This window comes from Sinocyclocheilus grahami, unplaced genomic scaffold, assembly GCF_001515645.1.
Source record: "Sinocyclocheilus grahami isolate Dianchi unplaced genomic scaffold, SAMN03320097.WGS_v1.1 scaffold846.1, whole genome shotgun sequence".
NCBI classification, from domain to species: Eukaryota; Metazoa; Chordata; class Actinopteri; order Cypriniformes; family Cyprinidae; genus Sinocyclocheilus; species Sinocyclocheilus grahami.
This window is the reverse complement of record NW_015506025.1, coordinates 168379-194673: the sequence shown is the minus strand read 5'-3', so window position 1 is coordinate 194673 and position 26295 is coordinate 168379. Positions and strand designations below refer to the sequence as shown.

Below are 26295 nucleotides of genomic sequence, written 5' to 3'. Positions count from 1 at the left end.
GTATGCAGTTCGCTATGGATTACTCGAGGGTAACTCTCAAAACTAATCCGGCGTTTGTACCTAAAGTAAGCGAGTCAGCTTTTGCCTACAAACAGGTGGATTTACTGGCTTTCCATTCGCCACCTTTCTCATCATCGGAGGATGAGCGGCTTCACTGTTTGTGCCCTGTCCGTGCATTGCGTCACTATGTGGACAGAACGAAAGCACGAGGAGTAATCAGCTATTTGTTTCCTGGGCTGATTCTCATAAGGGTAAACCTATTTCACGTCAGCGTCTGTCCCACTGGGTAGTGGAAGCTATTATATAAGCTTATAATAACATGGGTCTCTGTACTCTGGAGGGCCTAAGGGCTCACTCTACCAGGGGTATGGCGACCTCTTGGGCACTATTTAAGGGTGTGTCAGTGCAGGACATTTGTGCGGCAGCAAGCTGGGCTTCACCTCACACTTTTGTCCGATTTTATAGACTGGGCGTCACAGAGCCTTCACTGGCTCATTCTGTCCTAAGTGTAGAAAAAAAAAGAAAAGAACAAGAACACATGTTTGCAAGGTGTTTTTTGTTCGCACATATTCCCGTTCTATCTGGAGGATAGTTACAGTTTTTTGTGTTGTTGACATGCCTGCTTTAGACAGCATATCTGCAATACGGGAATTGTCTATATCCCATAGTGAGATACCGAGCGAATATTTGAAAGAGAACGTTAGGTTACTTACGTAACCCTGGTTCTCTGATGACATGATTGAGGTATCTCACCACACTTCCCTCCTTGCAGGTGCACGGAGAAAAGATATGCTGAGAATGAAGTGGGGACCGCTGTCAGGGATATATATAGGGGAGGCGGGATTAATATAAATATTTTTGACATAAAAGATTACATACATATAATAAAGTTAGAAAAAATGTCATTACAAAGGTAAAAAAAAAAGCCTCTGCAAATAATTTTAAGGAGTCAAATATTGCTCTCTTATAATGAGAAGGTTCATGTTTTTATTTATTTCTTTTTAAGTAGGAGCACAAGCTCTTATAAAAAAGAAATTTAAGAGTCCTGAATAATGTAATGTTACTGTTTACAAACTAATTGCAAAGGTATATGCAAAGTGTAAACTATTATGTATAATCTACACATCATGCAATACTGTACCACTAAATAATGGGGGAGGACGCAGTCCAGGGAGTGAATTTCAGGGGTGGTGGCATTCCACTTCCAACTGCTTAGGTTTTTTTGGAAATTGAAGGATTTTCATAATTTTATCCATTCAATAGCTTCTTCTGTGCCACCTCCTAGTGCAAAGATGAATTGTTGATGATTTCATTTGACTGGTAACTTATTCTTCCTGATTGTGTCTTATTTTGAAAAAGTTTATAAATATAAATATTTTTGACATAAAAGATTACATACATATAATAAAGTTAGAAAAAATGTCATTACAAAGGTAAAAAAAAAAGCCCCTGCAAATAATTTTAAGGAGTCAAATATTGCTCTCTTATAATGAGAAGGTTCATGTTTTTATTTATTTATTTTTAAGTAGAAGTCCTGAATAATGTAATGTTACTGTTTACAAACTAATTGCAAAGGTATATGCAAAGTGTAAACTATTATGTATAATCTACACATCATGCAATACTGTACCACTAAATAAAAAAATGTTTTTATGGAGGGCTTAATCAGGCCAATTAGAGAATTACTAATCATTCTCATTTTTTCCTAAATCATTCTTTCATTTCACTAATATAGTTTTTAATATAAAAAAAGCAGCAATGTCGTTATTCGGCTTGAGTTCAATGGTGATTACATTCAGACCAATACAAGTATCGCTGTTGCAAAATATAAATTTAACACGATTTGTGGAAAATACAGGTTATTCCCTTGCCTTACCAAGAGCTTCATCGTTGTCCTCAGTATCACTGGCCAGTCTGAACAGAGTAGGTCTCATTTTCTCACAGCGCTGGTACAGATCCTACAATGACACAACAAAGACCATACAGAATTATTTAACAAAAATATATACTCAACTTACATTATGTGAAAAATGTATTTGCTGCTCTGATTGTGGGTGCGTCTCAATCAGCTCCCTAGCTCGTGAATCAGTATATCGTGTACACGAATTCGGTCACTGGTAAGTTACCTAGCTCACTGCACATTGGGACAGTGATTACTCAATTTCCGGTGACATGACTATGTACAACATCAACGGACAACATTATAGAACGTCACCGCTGTAATTAATCAACTACAGGCAGGAACAATATCTTTTTGATTTAATTTTTTATTTTCTTTAAACACATTGTTCTTTTACATGTTCTTACAACATTTTAAGCCGAATATTAATTAAAAATGTTAACTAGATGCGATCAGTACCCATCTAGCGATGCGTGTTTATGTTGAAATATACTAAAAATCCGTTTTTGTGTCAGTCTTCTATCACGTATCATTTTATTTATCAAGTTGGCTCGTGTGGTTTATGTTTTGTGCTTCAGAAATGTGATATAATTTCCGGTAAGGGAGCATAGTGAGCACCGATGCTCCCTAGTTTTTGCGGTGCATTGTGGGATTTTTCAGGGAGCGAACATTCCAGTGAACTGGAAGGATTTCCCGATTGTGACAACCCTTAAAATGGCCGACTCCCTGATCAGTGCCTTGACTACTGAACTAGGGAGCTGATTGAGACGCACCGTGTGTTTAGTGATGTAGTAGTTTTGATTCCTACACATTTTCCATTTCAAAATTCCATACTTTACCCGACTCAAATTTCCAAACATCACAGTAGACTTTCAGACCATATTTAACATAAATAGTTCATACAGCATTACTTGCAGCTGTATATTTGGTATATAGTACAGTCATCTGTAAATATTTTTTCATTGATTTTCTCGAAGTGTCAACATACAGAGCCCCTAAAATAAAAAATAATAATAACAAAAATAGACTTTTGTATGCATACAAGAAACTATTCTCATGCGCATGGGAATTTTTTACATTTGCATATTACAATTTCTAGTTTTATATAACCCATTTCCTTTGTGCATCAGTGGCATCTTACTATGAATTAAACGAGAGCAGGGATGCACATGAATTAATAGAGATCTACTTGCTCAAAATTTGGCTTTGGTAGTACCTCTAATATCAAGGCCTAATGTCCAATTTAACATATCCTCTGTGGCCGCGGAGAAACCATGACACAAAATTGGCTAATGGAATAATACGGCTGTGTGCATGGTCCTATTTGCCAAGTTCAAGGGTCTATAAAAAAAGACTGCTACTGTAGAAAAAAAAGTGTTCAAAATTTGGTTAAGGCAGTACGTTATATTTCAAGGCCTTAGGTCTGCCAAACCCAAAAAGCTTATAACCTGCATTTCACATAATGAAAAAGTGCACCTCGAATTCATTCAGTCATGTTTGACAATCACTAATCAATCACTAAACAACTGCCATGAAAACACACTTCTTGTATGATACATTTATTTTCATTAAATTCTTAATTTTCTATTATAAAAAACTAAACGGGCAAAAGTCTGGAAATGCAAATATTTTTCCATACCCTGCTTTCTTTTTTTTCATACTTTTCCAGACCTGGAAATTACTTAAATTAAATTCCATAATTTTACAAACCACATAGGAACCCTCAGTCCACTACTGTCATGTCAGGACTTTAGGAGTGTGACAGGCTGTTTTGCAGACATGTGTATTACAGACCTTAATTAGCTCCTCAGTGCTATGTGAGCCACTCTCTTTGCTGTAATCTCCCAGTAACTGTGTGAGAAGTCCAACACTCTCCTTTACTTCCTGAATAGCATTCACTCTCTTCGACACCTTCTCCATACGCTTCTGATCCTGAAAACAGAGTGTATGAATTACACACAGCAGATCGTCAGAGCTTACGCAGGAAAAGTGCAGTTCATGGACTTACTCTCACTTAATGTATCAATTTTTGCTGCTTTGAATTTCACCATACCCAAAAAAAAAACTCAAAAGACGTTAAATCAGTTAAATGTCAAAAATGTTGAACTTGTATTTCCTGCTTCTGTTCTTCTGACAGCTGGATGAAAAAGCAGCTAAAAGGTGAACTGTGTGCTGCAGCATCTATTGTTCCCATGTAATTGTTATTTTTTTCAGACAGACAGATACTTGTTTTGATTTGGTGTGAATAGACCATTCTTTGTCCTTTCATATTGTTTTTTACACATTGCTGTGCTGAGAATTAGACACTAAGAGTTAATCCAATATCCAGGACAGACAGACACACACACACACACACACACACACACACACACATCTACACACCTCCTGAACCATTTCTTTAATGAGTTTGTTTGCCGCTCGCAGGTCCTCAGGGTGAGAGCTATTCAGAAGACGAGACAACATCTATAGAATCAGAAAGAAAAAAAAAACATTGAGAGAGTGGACAGACATAAGTGAAGTCATAATTATTTCTTCATGGTTTACACATATAGTAACATATAGTTTGGTAACATAATAGTTTAAAATTGATCAATCTGACTCCCGAAACCTTCTTAGGTTTTAATCACTGTAAACAGAGTAAAGACATACGGAAATAAACAGTAAAAAAAATAATAAAAAACAATTCCTACAGACAGACAGACACACACACACACACACACACACACACACACATCTACACACCTCCTGAACCATTTCTTTAATGAGTTTGTTTGCCGCTCGCAGGTCCTCAGGGTGAGAGCTATTCAGAAGACGAGACAACATCTATAGAATCAGAAAGAAAAAAAAAAACATTGAGAGAGTGGACAGACATAAGTGAAGTCATAATTATTTCTTCATGGTTTACACATATAGTAACATATAGTTTGGTAACATAATAGTTTAAAATTGATCAATCTGACTCCCGAAACCTTCTTAGGTTTTAATCACTGTAAACAGAGTAAAGACATACGGAAATAAACAGTAAAAAAAATAATAAAAAACAATTCCTAAACTGCATCTTAACAACCTTTGATTTCTCCTCATCCTCAAAGATGGCGTTTTTAGGCCTGGGCAGTGGAGGAGGGCAGAGCTTGTCATCAGGAAGGTCTGGGTCCTGTTTAATAATACCTAAAATGAGATGCAGAGCATAAACATAATGTAGCATATTTATTACCAAACACTCCACAACACACAATCGCAACAACAACATAGGACAAACAGCAAGTCCCACAAGAGAGCTTTATCATTTCACACGTTTGTTTACCATAACTTTTAACAGCATTCATGAAAGTACAAATGTCAGAATAGTTATTGACCACACATGTATCAGCTTTGAGATGTAGTTAAATACATGATAGTTATGACAAATCAGGACCCTGCATGTCAGGTTACCTTGTTTCTTAAGCATCTGATAAGCATCAGAAATCTTTGTCTCCTCTGGTAAACACACAGTCCAGCTGTACATCACTTCTAAAACTTTTTTCTTCACTGGTTCTGGGGCTCGAGAACCTAGATACTGTAACAAAAATAGAGTACATGGACAGTTATTGAATATAAGTTAAAGGAAATATTTAGACACATTAAAGATATTGAGTACTAGTGTTCCCATTCTAAGCAGCAAGAGACATTCTCCTGAGTATGTATGAGTAAGGTGTATAACTGCACAGTGTCTGCATTTAAATCACCAGATAGCCTCTTTTCTGACAACACTTTCTTCGTTTTGCTTTAGTGCTTCACTCTCTCTTTGGTTTCTATGTTTTTCCTGTTATTTGAGTTCTTCATGCAATATATTATTCAGGCTTGCACAAACAAGGATGTGCTATAAAGGCATACAGTGAGAATAGAAAAGACCCCCCCCCCCTTTAAAATAATCACATTTTGTTGCTTTGCAGCCTGAAATGAAGACGGACACAGTTTTAGTTTTATCCAGCTGTATTTACTCAGTGCAACTTATAACATCCAAGTTAAAGATATAACACCAACACGTCAGGAAAAAAAATAAAAATTTAAAAATAGATTCACTGAGTTGAAAAAAAGATCACCCCCTTGTGTCAGTATTTTGTTGAACCACCTTTTGCTTTAATTACAGCCTTTAGTCTGTTGGGATGTCTCTACTAACTTTGTAAATCTAAACTCTGCAATATTTGCCCACTCGTCTTTGCAGAACTGCTCAAGTTCAGTTAAATTTGATGGTGACTGTTTGTGGACTGCAGTCTTCAAGTAATTCCACAGATTTTCATTGGGGTTTAAGTCTGGGCTCTGACTAGGCCATGCATTCTCCTTCAACCACTGTGTGCTCAGTTTTGCTGTGTGCTTTGGGCCATTGTCATGTTGGAAGGTAAACCTTCCCATTGACAACTTTCTGGCTAAGGGCAGCAGATTTTCCTCAAAAAAATTGATTTTCCTCAATTTGATGGTATTTTGCCAAATCCATTTTTCCTTCAATCCTGACAAGTGCTCCAGTCCCTGCTGCAGAGAAACATCCCCATAACAGGACATTACCACCTCCATGCTTTACTGTAGGAATGGTGTTATTTAAATGGTGATCAGTGTTTGATAACCGCCCAGACATATTGTTTTGTGTTGAGGCCAAACAATTCAATTTTAGTCTCATGTGGCCTCAGAATCTTCAAGGTGCATTTTGGCAAAGCTCAGTCATGACTGCATGTGGCCTTTCTTGAGAAGTGGCTTTTTTCTTGAAACCCTCCCATACAAGTCACATTTGTGGAGAATTTGTGATATTGTTCACATGCACACAATGACCACTCTTTGTCATAAATTCCTGCAACTGCTTCAGAGTTGCTGTAGGCCTCTTGGTAGCCTCTCTGACCAATTTCCTCCTGGCTCTTTCATCCAGTTTGGAGTGACGTCCTGATCCAGGGAGGGTCTGTGTTATACCAAATACCTTCCATTTCTTAATAGACTTCCCTGTGCTTCTAGGCATTGATAAAGCCTTTACAAATTTGCCACCCATAGTTGATTGCTTGCTTCAGTTGCACAACCAAGGACTGAAATGCTCCAAGAAAGCTCTTTTCATGCTGAGCTAATCAAAATGAACACAGCTGATCGCAGTTGAGAGTCAAATGACTTGTGTGCCATTGAGAAGGTGATTAGATACACCTGACTGAGTTTACAAGTCATTTTTCCAACTCAGTGATTCTGTTTTATTTATTTTATTTTTTTCAACATGTTGGTGTTATATCTTTCACTTGGATGTTATAAGTTGCACTAATACAGCTGGATAAAACAAAATCTGTGTCTGTCTTTATTTCAGGCTGCAAAGCAACAAAATGTGATTATTTTAAAGGGGGTGATTCTTTTCTATACCCACTGTATGTTTGTGGCTGGATTTAGCTTTGTCGTACAGGCCCCTGCTCAGTTCATGCACTCTATGTCAACACAGAAGTTATGTTATCTCTACCACTGCGTATCCTTGTGCGTACAAGTTGTAAAATTGTATATAACTTTACACAGAAAATATTGGTAACCAATTTTATCCAGGGTTTTTAAAATCAAATATAAAGCTTTTTTAGACATTTAAGGGCTGGACAAATAAAATTAATACTGTTTGTCCAGAACAAACCAATACAATCAAAAAATCCTTTACTTTTAATTAAACAGACTGGAGCACACATTAACGAGGACTTAGTACTGCTTATAAGCAAAACAGGCTGCAAATAACTGCACATTTTAAATACTCAAAATACTTCATTCAATATGTACTGAAATGGGTATAATGGAAGTCAATGGGGACCTGAAACTATTATCCACATTCTTCAAAATGTCTTCTGTGTTCAGCACAGAACTCATACAGGTTTGGAACAACTTGGGTGAGCAAATGACAACAGCATTTTTATTTTTTGGTGAACTATTCCCGTAGTGTTTCCTTACAACAGCATTTTTATTTTTTGGTGAACTATTCCCGTAGTGTTTCCTTCCCGTGATGGGGCAGCCCAAAAAGAAGCTACAATAGTTTGTTGAATTAAATGCCAGATACATTTTATTGTGCAAACAAAACACCAAAAATAACAGAAAGGATTTTATGCATAATGCAAGACTTTAAATTATAAACAAGCCTGTAATACGCTGAGACTCTTATTTTGAAATGTATGTCCTTTCCTACTTAGAGCTGCTTATTCAAATAGATAGAGGTAAAATATGCACTCTTACAACAATCTACAACATATTACAACATTAACACCATAAAGTTAACATCATTATTCATCATTAGCAGTTCAATGTGCAATCGTTTAGGTAAAATATGTGCTATTAATTGACTGTGAACTGCTCTGAAAACGCAAACCTTTAGAATGTGCAACAGCGCCACCTTTTTTAATTTGAATGTGCAATGCTCACATTTATTTAAAGGGGTGATTGATTGCGATTTCACTTTTTTAATATTAGTGTGTAATGTTGCTGTTTGAGCATAAACAATATCTGCAAAGTTACGAAGCTGAAAGTTCAATGCAAACAGAGATATCGTCTTTTAAAATTCTGGCAGTTTAATGCCCACAAAAACGGCTGGTAGGGACCACAACAAGTTACTTCCTGGGTTTGTGACCTCATGGATGTGGAACGAACCAAAAGAAGGGGGGGCCCGGGGGGTATTATGTCCTCCTACATAATACATACATAGTTCATAAACATACATAGTAACATGTAACATAATAGGCTATAAACAGTACTAATGATATTAGTTAGATGTCTGATATGTTAGCTTAGGTATTTTTATTCTATGATTCTTCCACGATTCTGAAAACAAACATTAGACAACCAAACAAAACACGTAATTTGAGTTTCTGACAATGTTTTATTTAATGTTATAAATGAGTCTATTTATAAATGTCTAAAATGTTATAAATGAGTGTATTTAAAAATATTTATTAATTTAAATTAATTCATTATGTAGCTAAAAAATCGTTTGAAAAAGAAAAAAGAAAATGAAGACTTGTTTCATCCAGAGTTTTTGAATGAATCTCTTGAATGATTCAGACATCAAATACATTTAACAGTCACTGTTTGCCACCTACTGCAATAATGTAACACCATATACAATCTATATTTGAAGCGTATCATTAGTTCCAAAAGTTAATTACTCGTTTTGATCGAGGCTGCCGCAACATCAGAGTCTATATCCAGATTAAAAAACTTTTCTCCAAATACTTTTGTTATTCTTTAGTGTTTGCAACACAGAAATGTAGCCTACTGTGTAAGTAGACTGTTTTTGTAGACCGTTTCAATAATAAAGCTTAAGCTACATGATGAGCGCTGGCTGCGTTGCTCTACCTGGATCAGTGGCTGCACGAAAGCAGGTTTAAATATTCCGATGTTATTGTGTTTTCAAAGGTTTAATAGACATAGCAGAATCACTGTCATTTAGGAATAAGATCACGTGTTTTAATTAAGATCGCAATCTTTTAATGATTAAACATGCACACATATGAGCCTATAGCCTATGTTTTTTTTTTTTGTAGCCCATGTCATATTTGTACCAGACCTCAAAAGTAACCCGCTTCCGCGACCCATGCATGACGTCACAAACCTAAATAAACCCCGCCCCCGGGAACATGCAACAAAGGGGGCGAGGCCATGCTGCGCTGCTTTAGAGAAGAGGAAGAGAAAACTAGGGATGCACGTAAAAATCTATTCATATATGAATCGTGATTCTGTCTTCTAACGATTCTAATGGATTCACAAGTTTGGACTACAATGCATATTTTCCGGGATTTTTGATATCACAAATACCGACGAATGGGACGAGACCTGGTTGAGCTGCACTAGGGAAGGCAACGAGTGTTATGATTATGTCGGAGACACGCTAGCTTTCCCAAGGCAGGGGAACTTAGAGTGTTTACAATCATCCGGGTTTAAATCGCACTCAAATTGATTTGATTTTGATGCAATATTTACACTGAAGCTCGCAGGCGGCTATGGTAAGGGGCATGACATTTCCCGACCAAGCGCCAAGTGGTGTCAATCACAACACACACAGCATGATCAGTATTTAAACTAAATTAGATTGTATAATTTCGAAATTTGAAGCAAAAACAGAATGATTTGACTTCAGTTTAGTGAAACTATACATAAAAAATATCTGCATGAAACCGCAACAGCAGATGAGCTGAATGAGACGCAGATTCACTCTCTGCCAGCAGGTGGCGCTTAAAGCGTTTCCTTCGTTTCCGCTGTAAACAAAGCAGCGCTGCACTTATGAACTTTAATGTGCATTATACAGAGGCAAGAAGAAAAGAAAAAAAATTCCATCTATACTTTTCTAAAGACAGTAAGTTCCCCTCAGACATGCATTCATATAAACTCCTACCCCTAATTGAATCGCGATTTGTTTAGCATCTTAACCGATTTGAATCGTCACATATTTAAATAGATTTTCAACTGGCTCGCGGTTAATTGTTACATCCCTACACACTGGCCCAGCTAACCAATCACAGCACATTTCGTATTTCAGAAGGCAAGCCTTCATTTGATCCAGGAACTATTCGAGCCGTTCATGCCAGACTGGGGACAGAGGTGTTGTAATAATGTAAAATATGTGAAAATAATGTGTTTTTCGAACAACCTAGTATGAGAGCATGTTTTAGTACACCCCCAAAACAAAATCAAGACTTTGTAAAAGAGCATAATAGGACCCCTTTAATACTGTTCCTCACGTCCGCTGCTCTGCACATGCTCTGAATCTCTCTCTCTCTCTCTCTGTCATTCAGCTCAATCGTCACATATTTAAATAGATTTTCAACTGGCTCGCGGTTAATTGTTACATCCCTACACACTGGCCCAGCTAACCAATCACAGCACATTTCGTATTTCAGAAGGCAAGCCTTCATTTGATCCAGGAACTATTCGAGCCGTTCATGCCAGACTGGGGACAGAGGTGTTGTAATAATGTAAAATATGTGAAAATAATGTGTTTTTCGAACAACCTAGTATGAGAGCATGTTTTAGTACACCCCCAAAACAAAATCAAGACTTTGTAAAAGAGCATAATAGGACCCCTTTAATATTGTTCCTCACGTCCGCTGCTCTGCACACGCTCTGAATCTCTCTCTCTCTCTCTGTCATTCAGCTCAGCTCCAACAATGAACTGATCCAATTATACAGTTATTTTCACACAGCTATGAGAAGCGTTAAACATGGACGCGCATGCAGTTGCCGTACTGTATTAAAGCTTTAATCAGGATAAAACCGTATATTAAAAGCTAACATAAGCAGTAGCATTTACAATAACAGCGTATCTAAAAGTATGAGACAACAACAAACAAAAAACATAGGCCTACCATCAGGGGCGTCATGCACTCATTATTTTTGAGGCGGCACGATTTGGGGGATGGGGGGGCTGGGGGGTCCTCATGTGACACACAGCAGCCACAACAGAACTTATGTTTTATTTATTTTTTCCTTTTTATTCGAAACATCCCCAAACGCATTAACTATATCATGAAATATCTTGATTCTCACCTTTATAGATTATGTTGATCGTGGGCGATGGTCAAAGTAACCTAATAAAATAATTATTAACTATGCATAAAAACCTGTCTGTTTACTTAAAGGTGCAATAGGTGATTGTCTTCAGAAACATTTTTTGTTATGCTGGTTGGAAGTCTCTTCACATCCCGATAGCAATCATTAAGTTAAGTGGTCTAAATGTATTTGTCAGTATTTATATGTTCTGTGGAAGGCGTAGGATCAAGAAATGTTTGTCCAATCAAAACACTCGGTCCGAGCGTTTTAATATGCTTTCCTACCTGCCTGTCGACGCATGTATTAGCATACCTCTGCGCACCGGGTTCGCGCAGACAGGATACGTCATCAGCTCGTTCACGCACACTGTGCAGACAGAGCGAGAATTGGCACATGCCCTCTCACTTTGAATGGGCATGATGCCTCTGCCTACCATTAAAAGCCATACTTGCACAGGTTCTGCATGATCCTCTTCAATAATATCCTCTGCTTCTCAATCGGGCTCAAACTGATAAGCGATATTAACGACGCTGTTGTTTACAATACAACCAGAGCACATGCCGCTGAGGTGAGGGGCAGGACGATTAGACGAGCACTAGAGGCAGTTTAGCCAATCACAAAACACTGGGCTAGCAAACCAATCAGAGCCCATCGCCTATTTCTGAGGGAGGGGCTTCATAAAAGCAGGAAATGATCAGCACGTTTATCAGAGAAGGGACAGAGCGGTGTGGAATAAAGGTAAATTATGTGAAAAATAATGCGTTTTTTTTTTTTCAAAATGAAGCATTAACATGTTAGACTGCACCCCATAAACACAATCAAGCCTAGAAAAAAGTGAAAATAATGTGTTTTTCGAACAACCTAGTATGAGAGCATGTTTTAGTACACCCCCAAAACAAAATCAAGACTTTGTAAAAGAGCATAATAGGACCCCTTTAATACTGTTCCTCACGTCCGCTGCTCTGCACATGCTCTGAATCTCTCTCTCTCTCTCTCTGTCATTCAGCTCAGCTCCAACAATGAACTGATCCAATTATACAGTTATTTTCACACAGCTATGAGAAGCGTTAAACATGGACGCGCATGCAGTTGCCGTACTGTATTAAAGCTTTAATCAGGATAAAACCGTATATTAAAAGCTAACATAAGCAGTAGCATTTACAATAACAGCGTATCTAAAAGTATGAGACAACAACAAACAAAAAACATAGGCCTACCATCAGGGGCGTCATGCACTCATTATTTTTGAGGCGGCACGATTTGGGGGATGGGGGGGCTGGGGGGTCCTCATGTGACACACAGCAGCCACAACAGAACTTATGTTTTATTTATTTTTTCCTTTTTATTCGAAACATCCCCAAACGCATTAACTATATCATGAAATATCTTGATTCTCACCTTTATAGATTATGTTGATCGTGGGCGATGGTCAAAGTAACCTAATAAAATAATTATTAACTATGCATAAAAACCTGTCTGTTTACTTAAAGGTGCAATAGGTGATTGTCTTCAGAAACATTTTTTGTTATGCTGGTTGGAAGTCTCTTCACATCCCGATAGCAATCATTAAGTTAAGTGGTCTAAATGTATTTGTCAGTATTTATATGTTCTGTGGAAGGCGTAGGATCAAGAAATGTTTGTCCAATCAAAACACTCGGTCCGAGCGTTTTAATATGCTTTCCTACCTGCCTGTCGACGCATGTATTAGCATACCACTGCGCACCGGGTTCGCGCAGACAGGATACGTCATCAGCTCGTTCACGCACACTGTGCAGACAGAGCGAGAATTGGCACATGCCCTCTCACTTTGAATGGGCATGATGCCTCTGCCTACCATTAAAAGCCATACTTGCACAGGTTCTGCATGATCCTCTTCAATAATATCCTCTGCTTCTCAATCGGGCTCAAACTGATAAGCGATATTAACGACGCTGTTGTTTACAATACAACCAGAGCACATGCCGCTGAGGTGAGGGGCAGGACGATTAGACGAGCACTAGAGGCAGTTTAGCCAATCACAAAACACTGGGCTAGCAAACCAATCAGAGCCCATCGCCTATTTCTGAGGGAGGGGCTTCATAAAAGCAGGAAATGATCAGCACGTTTATCAGAGAAGGGACAGAGCGGTGTGGAATAAAGGTAAATTATGTGAAAAATAATGCGGTTTTTTTTTTCAAAATGAAGCATTAACATGTTAGACTGCACCCCATAAACACAATCAAGCCTAGAAAAAAAACTACAAATTCCTTCAATGTTATGATATTTTGTGATTATACTAACATCCGTGGTGTGAATTCTAACACAGTGACAATGCTGATTTATATACACAGACAAAACATACCTTAGGGGAAACCACTTTGATAAGCTCATTCAGGAAACGGAACTTCCCCACCTCATTATGGAACCTTTTCCCACAGTTCTTCACACAGGTCTCTAGAACCTTAGGACAAAAACACACAGTGCCAAAGAGTTATGCTTTCCCTAACAACGAGAATAATGTAGGTAGATCATTTATCAATATCATCTGTATGATTCATAAAAGAACATTTATTCCCAATATCATTTCTTGTAGAAGAGATTTCATGTTTCGAATTTGACTCATTTGTAAGTTCATGTTACTTAATGTATTAACTAACGTTAACAAATGAGACCTTAATGTAAAGTGTTACCAAAACTTTTAATGATCTATAAGCATTTGTGAAATAATTATATAAAACCATATTACCAATAGAGTATATATTAACATATTTTATGTATTTGTTTGTCGTTCTAAGTAATTGAACTGAGCAGTAAACGATCAGGCTTAAAAGATGTCTTATCCTATGAGTGAGAGAAGGTAGGATACAGTGGGGAAAAAAGTATTTAGTCAGCCACCAATTGTGCAAGTTCTCCCACTAAAATTACAGGCCTCTCTCATCTTTTTAAGTGGGAGAACTTGCACAATTGGTGGCTGACTAAATACTTTTTTGCCCCACTGTATATAAAACTTTTTGTGATCTATAAGATTTTTTATTTTTTATTTTAATGCTCTATAAGTATTTCTAAAATAATTATGTAAAAGTATACTGATTCTTAAATTCTATGCATTTATTTGTCATTCTAATATATGGAGACTGAGCTGAACAAGATTAGGCTTAAAATATTTCTAATCCTATGATACAACCTTAGTATTACAGCCTTCATGTCAGCTGAAACCGTCTATGATAGTTTTAAAATTTCTGCTGGTCCCTGAGCATTTTAAATTTATGAAACTAAGCATGTTTCAGAATGACTTGTTCTACATATGTACATTTTTTTTGAAGAGCTTGGATAATGCACTTTAAAGATGAAGAAGAAAATTACTGTTATATTTTTTACTGTTATATTTAATAAATCACCATGGCAAGCACCGGTCAAGAGATCTAAAATCTGTTCGCAATTTAGCATCTTCAGTATCTTGGCATCATGTTGACAAAGTTTGATGTGAATTGCATGATTCTCCTAGGAGGAGTATGCATTAATTCACAGCCTGATTTTTCCAAAAATCCACATTCAAACCATTAGAAAGTTGTCTGGCTTGATGAGAACAATATATGTACCGAGTTTGGTGACTGTAGTAAAACTAACCCCCCCCCCCACACTTTTATCAAAAGGTGGCGCTATAGAGCGCATTGAACATTTAAAATTTAACACAATTAAGTTTTTTGTATTTTCAAAAACTTTGTATTTTGACAAAAGTGAACCGAACATATTCCCTCCCGGTCACCGTAGTAATTGGCCAAAATGCTTAGTTCGATTTTCAGAGATCATCTACTCTTCCCTGTGGTTGAACTCTACCTACTTTGTGCGATCTGAATTTCGGCATTTTGAATTTTAGAATATTGAATGTGATGTTCTGAATTTCTTCATCTTGAAAACTTGAAGCTGTATTTTTAAAAACTGGATATTTGCAGTTTAAGAATTCAGAACAAAACATCCGCTGTTTGAAAATACATGTCTATAAAACTCAATTGTGTTAAATTTCAAATGTTCAATATTCAAGTAAAAAAAAAATTATCAAATTCAAAACTATGTTAAATGCCTCATAATATTCTGTTTTGTTAAATGACACTTGTCAATAATTCAAATTGACAATTCAAATTCATATAGTTTTGTCATATTTTAAGCTACATATAACCCCGGGTATTAAGACTTGTATGGCTTAATATAACGTATATGATGTCTCTTACTGAAATATGTAGTAGAAAACCCATAAACGATTTACGTTATTTAAAAAATCCACATCATTTTATACATATTTTGGACTATGAGGGGCGCCATTATTTCAATGATGTCAAATAGTTGCACTCGGAGAGCTATTGGCGCTATCTGTTAATTTTACCGCAACACAACTCGGAATACTGATATGATGCCACATTGTGTGGCTTTTGGTTGTAAAGTTCCCTTAAACTAAATTCAAGTTTGACACATTGCCATGGCAACAGTATTTAAGATATCAAGAATCCCTTTGCAGTTTTGCATCTGCTGTGTTGTGACATTATTCTGATGAAGATTGAAGACAATCTAGTAAAAATAAGAGGCTAATTTCAAAACATTCTGAAAATGACACACTTCCTGCTGCCAGTTGGTGGCACCATAACTTTAACTCCTAATTGTCATATCTATGTGATCGGCCTTGTATGACGAACAAACAGCTAATGTTTGATCAAAATCAGACAATGTGTGCAAAAGTTATTAGACGGTTCCATTTCTCGCCATAATTTTGTCACCTCGCCACGGCCAAACCGTTCGAGATATCAAAAATCCCTTCGCAATTTAGCATCCCCAATGTTTTAAGCAGTACTGCCAACTTCTTTCAATGGTAAGTAGCTAAAGCTTGCTCGAAAAGTCACATAGTTTTTTTGCATTCTGCCTACACTGTAAAAAATCCAATTAACAAAATGTTGGAAGGGCAAAAATACAAGTTGAGCTAATTTTATTGCTTGGGCTTAGTTGAGAGGACATATTATATTAAGTCTACACAAATATATTTGATTATTTGTGATTATTATTACAAATATTATTTTCAAATCCAGTCAACAATTAGCTATGCTAATGTTGACTAAACTAATAAAAACTAATCCAGCCAACACTGAGATCATTCCGCATGTGCACGAGCCTGAGTGACTTTGCGGGAGAAACAGCGCCTTCTTGTCAAGTTCACGAGTCAGGTAAGTGCCACTAAATAAATGTTATTTTTTAGACTAAATTTATAGACAAAAACATACAGCATATCCGATGTTTTTGAGTGGATATTTAGAAGTGTTTTTGCTTGTGTCGTGTGTCCGAAGATAAATGAATATTTAGGCTATGTTAAATGTATGTCAAGTTCACACGACAGGTAAGTGGAACTGAATTTGTACTTGGACTGAATTTATCAATACTTGTATATTTAAAAAACGGTGTAAACGTATAATTTAAAACGTATGTATTTATACACAAATGTACAACACGTATAAAAACATCGAATAAGCGTTGTGTGAATATGTCTGAGGGAAATGAGCTATTTAAGTGAAGGGAACGTGGTCTTCTCGTTTAATCCATAAAACACTTAATGTCAAAAGCTGTGTTACTATAATGAATTTTAGGTTTCATTTTGGCGTGTTGTATGATGTTTTTGTGTTTCCGTGATGTTAAAAGATATGAAGAGATCATGCGGTCTCTCTCTTTTATAAGCCATTGATGCTTACTATGACGAAACGTGTAATGTAAACCACAGCAATACACTTATTTGAAGTTAACATGGGCGTGTTGAATGGGTTTTTGCGTGCAAACTTTTGCAATTGTCCCGTGAAGTTTAAAGTCGACATTAAACATGACTAACAACCAGGCTCTTTTCAAAGGGGGCGGATTACACAGCGTTTCTGGTCTCGTGAAGGCGCTTCGGAGAGGAGTTTGTCGTTCCAAATGAGAATAAACAACTGAACCCTTTCACACGGCTATTATCAAAGCAGACTGCGTCTCAGTCAGTTCCGTAGGTAACGAATCACTAGACTGTGCACACGAGTCCCTGCACTGGTAAAGAGACCATGGCTTAGTAAACATTGGGACAATTGATCAATCAATTTGTAAAACGTCACCACTGGTATTTATCAACAACAGGCAGGCATATTTTGATATTATTTTAATGCTGTTTAAGGTAGACTTATAATATGAAATGTGCATGTTCTGTTACAAATCCTTGCAACTAATGAACAGTCAACATCAATGCTCCCTGTGTTGTGCGATGGACTGAGATTTTGTGTGTGCCAAAAAAAATGGTTGCAACTTCTGTTTCATCACAAATTTAATTAACTGGTATTACATTTTAAATTATTTAAAAGGCATCATTTCATTTTTTGAGATAAATTGTACTTTATTTTGGTTCCTTCGACACAATTTTTCTGTTTAATACTGTAAAGTTGCTTTGACACAATCTGTAATGTAAAAAGCACTATGTAAATACAGTGACTGGACTTCACTTGACTCAGTTCAGTTGAACTAACACCTGGTTTATTAATTTTTTTCTGACTTCTGCCTCATTTTAAAGATGTAATCGTGAACAGTAGTAATATTTGTAAATGTTTGTTTGCAAACATTTTGTTTAACTTGTTTAGTCTTTAAGTTCATTAAACAATTTTTTTTTTTAATTTTGCAGTTGTATTACAAATGTAATGTTTGACAACTGGAGCACTTTAAAGGGACAGTTCACTCAAAAATGGAAATTTGCTGTTATTTTATTGACCCTCAGGCCATCCCAGACGTCAGTGACTTTTTTTCTTCAGTAGAGAGAGCGAGAGAGAGGAGTGCACAGCGGTAAAACAAAACATTTGAGCATGTTAAGGGCCCAAAAACCTTGACGAAAAATAAGAAGAAGAATCCTTAGAAAAACAATAGGTCCCTGCACCAATGGCTTGGGCCCTTAATAATAATAATAATAAATGGAGCAATTCCAACAGGGTCCTCGAGGGTCCTCTCACCATTGGTGCTCAGGCCCTAAAAAGAAAATGATATTATAGAGCTGTTTCAAGCACTGACTGACTGAATGATTTTATCAGCCTCAGGTATCAGCCTCAGAAACACCTTTCTTCAGATACAACAGTGACCAGTGCGGTTAACAAGAGTTGCAGAGCAGTGTATGTGACATGGCAGGAGATGGGGCTCTTTTTTGTGCGCAAGCTGAGCAACCTTCTGTTGCGAGGCTTATTTAAAATAAAATGGGTGAACCATAGGAAAGACCACTACTGCTGGGTGTCAATAAATCTTTTTAAATATCAAATAATTTGACATTTTTACAAGGCAAGGTTATAAATGAATTAATAATTTATAACGTGTACAAAAAATCTTGCCGTTTACCTCGAAAACAATATTTTAAAACATTTTGAGTTAAGATGTTGTAACATTAATATATTAAAGGTACAAGGAACACGTGTTACTTTTTTTACTTGAGATTTTATAGTGATTAAATTAAACGTTTGTCAAGGATTAAGAGGAAGGATTAATTTTTGTTCTAGCCATCAAGGTTCTCTGTGGTTACTAGCAAAAATGTACTTTAGCTTATTATAGTGTCACCTTGTGGCCGATTCTCCTTAAATTGAATACACAGCTTCATGCCGTTTCCTTGAACAGGCTAAATGTCACATCAGTCATTCACAAAGAAGTAATTAACTGCTGAAATCTGATTAATTTTTGTTGATTTGTATGATTATTTTTTATGGCTTTGTTACCACTTGCCTTGAAGATACACATCAAATTTTATTTTCCTTGATCAAATGGATCAAATTTACGACAGGTTTATATTTGTAGCACCCCTTATAGGCAGACAAAATTTTATGTTTATTCTCAGAATATCCTGTTGTCTATGTGTTCAAGTTTCACTATGTCTGGCGTTCAGCAGTTTTAAGTTAATTAGTCAAAATGAGTGAAACCAGATCATTTAATTAGCTTATATCTTAGCAATGTTTTCATAAATCAAAAGTTTGCAGCAAATTAGCAGCAAATCAGTACAAACATAATAGGGTTCCAGCATATTATAGTGCTGGGACCCCTAATCAGTCTTTGACTACACAGAGTCATCCACACCCCTGAAAAAAACCCAGAATGCTGATCTTACCATGAGTGCCTGCATGGCCTCCCACTCCTGAGGGGATTGAATCTTGTGAGCAAGAAGTCTGGTGGCCAACTGTGGACTAAAGACACAATGTATTTAGCACAATAAAAAGAATAATCCGTAAATCCAGACCCCTGAACATTCACACTAACAAAAGCAAAAGATATAGGAGCTATTTATTTTTACATTCCTAATTAAGACTTGACTTTCTCTTACATTTCCTGGTCATGTGAAACTTACCTAAATAAGGACAGGTAACTTTACCCTTTGATTGTGTGTTTATCCCTTTGGGATTGTTATACGAACATGCACGGCCACAATGACAAAACAATCACATTCAATAAACCCTAGAAAAAGCCTGAGGAAAACTAAAATACAAGTACTACAATGGCTTTTCAGTTCTTCAGAAGCTCAGTGGTCACTGTAATGAGTTTGCTCGACTGTCCCTAACAGAACAGAAGTTAATTTGTAGTCAGTAAAACCAATATCTCACCAAGGTATTGAGCCACTGCTTGAGGCTTAAAATGAATTTAAAAAACAGACTAGTGAGACGTCACCATTCTGTGTGAACAGTCCATCGCTGCGCATATTTAAGAAGAAACATTTAGGTTTAAAAATGACTGAAATGTGGACGCACCCTTCAGGTTCATTGCTGAGTTGGTCACAGAACAGTTGAATACTCTCCCAATCAGTTTCTCGATTTAAAGGGTTGGTCGCTTTGTCTACATGTGACACATAAAAAAGCAAAAAAGTTAGAAAGACTTAATAGAAAAAACCTTACCTACAATAACCTACAACAAGCATATCTGCAATTTCGCATAAACATAACAACATCTGTAAATCAACAGTTATAAGATACAAAAGCAAACGATAAGAAATCCTTTCAAAGTATTTTAAAACAATGACCATGAACAGTTATTGAAATCAAACATCTGAATCTAGAAGCTGAGATATATCAACAAGAAATAGTTTTAAAACATTTATATCATGTTAAAATTTTTCCTTGTTCATTGTAGATTAATTATAGCCCATTATTATCTTACTATCCAGAAATCTAATTACTTTTAAAATCAAAATTCTCTTTCCAGTAAGCCAAAACCAGACTAGTTCCATCGCCTGCATTGTGAAAAATGCCCATTGTATATTGAAATGGAGGTAGATCTGAATGTGATTAAAGATTAGGAAGTCAATTAAAAAAATTATACAAAATTAAATGCATGGACAAAATAATCACAATTACCCAGTGACATAATGAGAGAAATACATTTTAATTTGATAGTGACTTTAAAAATATTTAATAAATATTAATTTCTTTGTGCACAACGTTTTAATGAAGTTTTTTTTTTTTTTTTACTTGTAATCAGGAATGTTATTGATGTTGAGTCCACAGTTATTTTCAAAGACTTTAATTCAAAGGGTTGGAGACAGCGTAGAAACGGGTTGCCAAACTAAGTGATGACTGTGACTTAAGCATTACAAGTCGACAACATAAAACTGACAAAAGTGTAGGTCGGATATGGCTCCTTTAAGGAAACAGGCGAATGAATAATCTTTTCTTCACTTACATGGTTGATAGTAGTACGGAACTGTATGGTGTAAATTTGGACCTTACACTGTAGAAGCGTAACAAATATTTTATTATTGAAGGTCTTCATTCAATATTTTATTTATCATGTGATTCTGCTTACAGAGACTCCTCCCTTTTGATTCACGGACAGATAGTTTGCCATTTTACAACTCTTCTCTACCGGTCAAGCACAGAACACACACTCCCACAACAGTAAAAATACACGCACAAAACACACTAAAACAAAAGTGTGTCAGAAACTCAACTATATCGGCGTTAGCATGCTAATAACTCAACTGCCAACAACACCATGACACTCCGCATCTGCGTTCCGCAAAGCACTTACACAAATGTATCCTCTTAGGCGTATGCATATCCTTGTTATTAGCACTGTCACATAAGAATGTAATACATTTGAAGTTTAAATGTGTTTGACTTACTGATGCGGGACTCTAAGCTCTGCTCGTCAGGCGGAGCCGCCATCTTCACCCGAGATCACAAGACTCAAATCTCGCGATGAAACACGTGACTACAGAAGTACTTCTGCATTTGTATTTTCCTATAATGAAACAGTACATTCATATGGTGCATGTAACTTAACTTATACAAGTAGAGTAGTAACTGATTGAGTATGTTTCATGAACGCCTGAACGTTTTATGTATTTGTACTTTACGTGGAAACTATGAGGAATAAGAAAGAAGGAAAAACTAGGGGTTTTCCTCTTTAACGTCTCACTGTGCTGAAACCCACTGTAAAGTGAAGTGACATGTGGCCAAGTATGGTGACCCATACTTGGAATTAGTGCTCTGCATTTAACCCATCCAAAGTGCACACACACAGCAGTGCACACACACCCAGAGCAGTGGGCAGCCATTTATGCTGCGTCGCCCGAGGTGCAGTTGGGGGTTCGGTGCCTTGCTCAAGGATACCTCAGTCGTGGTATTGAAGGTGGAAGAGAGTGCTGTACATTCACTCCCCCCACCTACAATCCCTGCCGGTACGAGACTCAAACCCACAACCTTTGGGTTACGAGGCCGACTCTCTAACCATTAGGCCACGACTTTAAGTTCCTCTACTTACAGAAAGGAATCTATTCTTATGTTAAAAAAAAAAAAAAAACTAATTCCAAGGTTATTCATGCTAAATTCTTCTTTCATATACCAGCACATTTTCATTATTATTATTTTTTTTAATTTAGAGAGATTTATGAAATGCAAATCCTCCCAAAAAGTACATGTAAATTGAAGTCATAAAATAAATGTTTCAATCTGTTCCCCACAAAAAGATTTTTTGCAAACAATTTGATTTTGGCTTACCACTGGGAGTGCTCCTAAGTGTTCCTAGCTAGGAGTTTCAGATTAAAACCTATTCACGAGCAAGTTTTACTAAGGAACTCTTAATATAAGAGTAATGCAGGGTTTACTTATAATTGCTATGGATGATGTGTGTGTGTACATGTTTTTCTGAATACACATCAACTCATGGGGACTTGTGTCACCGTGGGGACCTAAATTGAGGTCCCCATGGGTACAGAAGCTTATAAATCATACAGAATGAGTTTTTTTTTAAGATTGTAAAAATGCAGCAAGTTTTCTGTGAGGGGTAGGTTTAGGTGTAGGGCGATAGACGTATGTGTGTGTGTGTGTGTGTGTGTGTGGTCCTTGTATTCCCTACATTATGGGAATACATAATGTCCCCACAAGTATAGTAATACATTTTGACCTTATGAGGAATTTTTTTGATCCCCATGAGGAAACAAGCTTATAAATCATACACAATGCTCTTTTTAGAAAATCTAAACAGAAGAAAGTTTTGTGCGAGGAGTAGGTTTAGGGGATAGGAAATACAGTTTGTACAGTATAAAAACCATTACCTCTATGTAATGTCCCCTTAAAACATGGAAACTCAACAAGTGTGTTTGTGTGTGTGTAAGATAAATAGAATATAATCAAGTATGGGCTACACACCCATGGCTAATTCTATTCAGTTGGCTCGAATCAATTTGAACTCTTAGTAATTAGTAATTGGGTTGTTATGTCTGACCCAGGAGCTGCAAATCAACTCAAACACTTGGTTGTTACATTTGACCCAGGAGGTGGGTAACACAAAAACTACCCAAACACTGAAAAAATGATCCAAAAAATGTTTTTTTTTTGTTCTGTTTACCCACAACTGTTTACTGACTAACAGGAGTTTCATGCTTATCTAAGAACTTGGAATAATTACAGATTGAACCATTTTGATTGAAAAGTTAAGACACAAAAATAATACCAGTTTTAAACCAATTATCAAGGAAAAGAGAATTGTGTTTATACAGTAGATTATTTTTACAGATTAGATAAGAGGTGTAAAATTGTGTTTAAAAATGGGGGACCAAGCTAACAACATTTGCCAATGAAAAAGGTTTGATTGGGATTTTCATAATGCTATAATTACACAGTAATAAGAAACTTAAACCACTAGTTTGGAAAAATAACGTTAGAGATTAGACTCTATATAGATGAGGGTTTATTAATAGTTATTTATCCAATTTATTTTAAAGGTATAATGTGTGTCAGGATTGTGTGAAGATATTACAACTGGTGTGGCATCATTGGGTGATTATATGAAAGTTCATATGGAAGTTATATAGATGTTAATATAGGGCTGGGTGATGTAGCTAAAAAACTGATCAACGATATAATGTTTCATATCGTTCGGTATCGATAATTATTGACATTTTTATAACCTTTTTTAAAACAGAGCAATAGAATTTTTTTTTTTAATTTAACCACTGTATTTTTAAATTAACCCAATTTATTGAGACAAACAACAAATATTTTTTGTTTTAACAGTCAAACACACAATAAAAATTTAATATCTAATTTCTAATGTTTTATATGCAGATTAAATAGGTTTTAAGGAAACTTTTGTCTCCCGAGGCCACAGGAGGGTGCAATAAGCAAAATAATGCAGCACATAATGTCAACGCAGGGAAATAACTGTCTATAAAAAACGTGCATTACGTCTAAATTAACTCGTATAAATCAAATATAATTTCGTAAATTGCATAAACAATTATGAACAAAACATCATGTATTTATGCATTGCTTAATACGAAGAGCCGAATCGCCCATCACGGAGATTGCATTTAAAAACATATGAGACGCAGTGAAAAGGAATAAACCTCCACAAATTCGCGACGTGTTTTCTAAAAGTTTAAACTGTTTTAAGTTTTCATGGCTACATCTCTTGTGTGAGACGCATATTTGTCCGTCTAAAAAAATGTACTGAATATGCGTTCTGTGTAAATGGCTTTGTTTTGTTTTGATCTTCTCCGCATTGAGCGTCTATATTTCTCTAATATTTTGAATGCATAACACAGCGCATCTCGTGGGCAAGACTAACAAAACATTAAAATGCAACGTCACTTACATCATTATCACCGCATCTTGTGCGCCACTGATGACGCTCCCTGACACACTCCTAACATTCAAATGCAAATGTTTATTTTAAATTCGACTAATATAATTTTTTTATTCACAATCTCCTCATCACAGGCAGGCACAGCACTCAATTTAACATGTGTTCATGTTTGTGTGTGCTGTCGGTGTCACTCAGTTTTTGTGCCTATATCGAGTTTTTTTTATATCGTTATCGAAGGTGTACCGTCGATAAATATCGATACCGTTTTATCGCCCAGGCCTATGTTAATATTTCAAAAATTCACCAAAAATACACAAAATCATATGTCCAAAATCCAAGTCATGTATGATGTGTGTCAGGATTGAGTGAAGACCTTACAACTGGTGTGACATCTTCAGGTCCCATGACCAGGAAGTTTAATAGATTTGTATGATGGAAAAATTCATAAAAAATACACTAATTGTTATTTTCGCAATCCAACTCGTGTATGATGGAAAGGAAATGTGTGTGAACAAAGTAGACTAGTTAATTCACCAAAAATACACAAAATCATATGTCCAAAATCCAAGTCATGTATGATGTGTGTCAGGATTGAGTGAAGACCTTACAACTGGTGTGACATCTTCAGGTCCCATGACCAGGAAGTTTAATAGATTTGTATGATGGAAAAATTCATAAAAAATACACTAATTGTTATTTTCGCAATCCAACTCGTGTATGATGGAAAGGAAATGTGTGTGAACAAAGTAGACTAGTTGTGATGTCATCAGGTCACATGACCAGGAAGTTTAATAGATTTGTAAATATTATTATTGATTTTGATATTATGCTTTTAAATGTGATCTGAACGAGATACAGCATGAACCATGACTATTATGCGATTAAGTTACATATAAATTAATGCTTTAGAAAAGATCGAATGTCAAACCAACTTTACCGCGATGGCACAGGGCACCGCCCGCCCACAGATTTAAAGGTGCAATGTGTAATATTTACATCGATCTATTGACAGAAATGCAATATAATATACATAATTATGTTTTCAGAGGTGTATAAAGACCTTACTTAATGAACCGTTATGTTTTTATTACCTTAGATTGAGCAATTTATATCTACATACCACGGGTCCCCTTACATGGAAGTTGCCACCATGTTTTCTACAGTAGCCCTAAACGGACAAACTGCTCTACACAGCGCGTTTCGTCACTTTGTTGTTCTTGTGAATAAAACACTGACACAACGATACAAGTTCATTAATATTCGCAATAACATCGATTTATTGAATAATTAAGTAAATACAATTCCTTAATTTACCTTTGTAAAGAAATCTCATTGCTCTGCTGTCTTTACCGACGACATCTTAGTCCTGTATCGGCCACCGTAGCTTCTCTAAAGGGAGGGGTGAGCGGGGGACTGAGCCGTTGGTTGCAACTCGCAACCTCACCGCTAGATGCCGCTAAAATTAAAGTCAAAGTTGACTTAAAGTCAAGTCACCCTCATTTATATAGCGCAATACAGGTTGTTTCAAAGCAGCTTTACAGTGATATCAGCAACAAAAAAACAAACAGACAAAAAAATATATACATATACATTGTCATTGTTCAGCTGTCAGTTCAGTGCTGAATCAGTTATTATTATAATAATTAGTTCATATTTCATTTATAAAAGTAGGTTGGTTCTTCAGATAGTGATGTCAGCTTAGTTCAGTTTCATGCAGCAGCGTCAGTACAGTCAGATCAATAATATTGTTGAATGTATAGAGCTTTCAGATACGACTTTACTCTTTCAGTTTTTTAATA

The 26295-nt window shown here is 36.3% G+C and overlaps 1 protein-coding gene across 1 annotated transcript in view; it reads right to left on the bottom strand.

Annotated features, from left to right (window-relative positions):
* LOC107562884 (ADP-ribosylation factor-binding protein GGA1-like) overlaps nucleotides 1-21627 on the bottom strand; it is a 39589-nt gene extending 17962 nt beyond the window's left edge. The window contains exons 1-9 of the mRNA XM_016247628.1: nucleotides 21531-21627; nucleotides 20161-20245; nucleotides 19527-19602; nucleotides 13758-13856; nucleotides 5333-5456; nucleotides 4968-5068; nucleotides 4643-4723; nucleotides 3695-3832; nucleotides 1877-1958 (exon numbers count right to left, since the gene is read on the bottom strand). Of these exons, the coding sequence (XP_016103114.1) occupies nucleotides 1877-1958; nucleotides 3695-3832; nucleotides 4643-4723; nucleotides 4968-5068; nucleotides 5333-5456; nucleotides 13758-13856; nucleotides 19527-19602; nucleotides 20161-20245; nucleotides 21531-21573 (829 nt within the window). The 5' untranslated portion in view covers nucleotides 21574-21627. The remainder of the gene's footprint in view (nucleotides 1-1876; nucleotides 1959-3694; nucleotides 3833-4642; nucleotides 4724-4967; nucleotides 5069-5332; nucleotides 5457-13757; nucleotides 13857-19526; nucleotides 19603-20160; nucleotides 20246-21530) is intronic.
* Between the last annotated feature and the right edge of the window lie 4668 nt (nucleotides 21628-26295).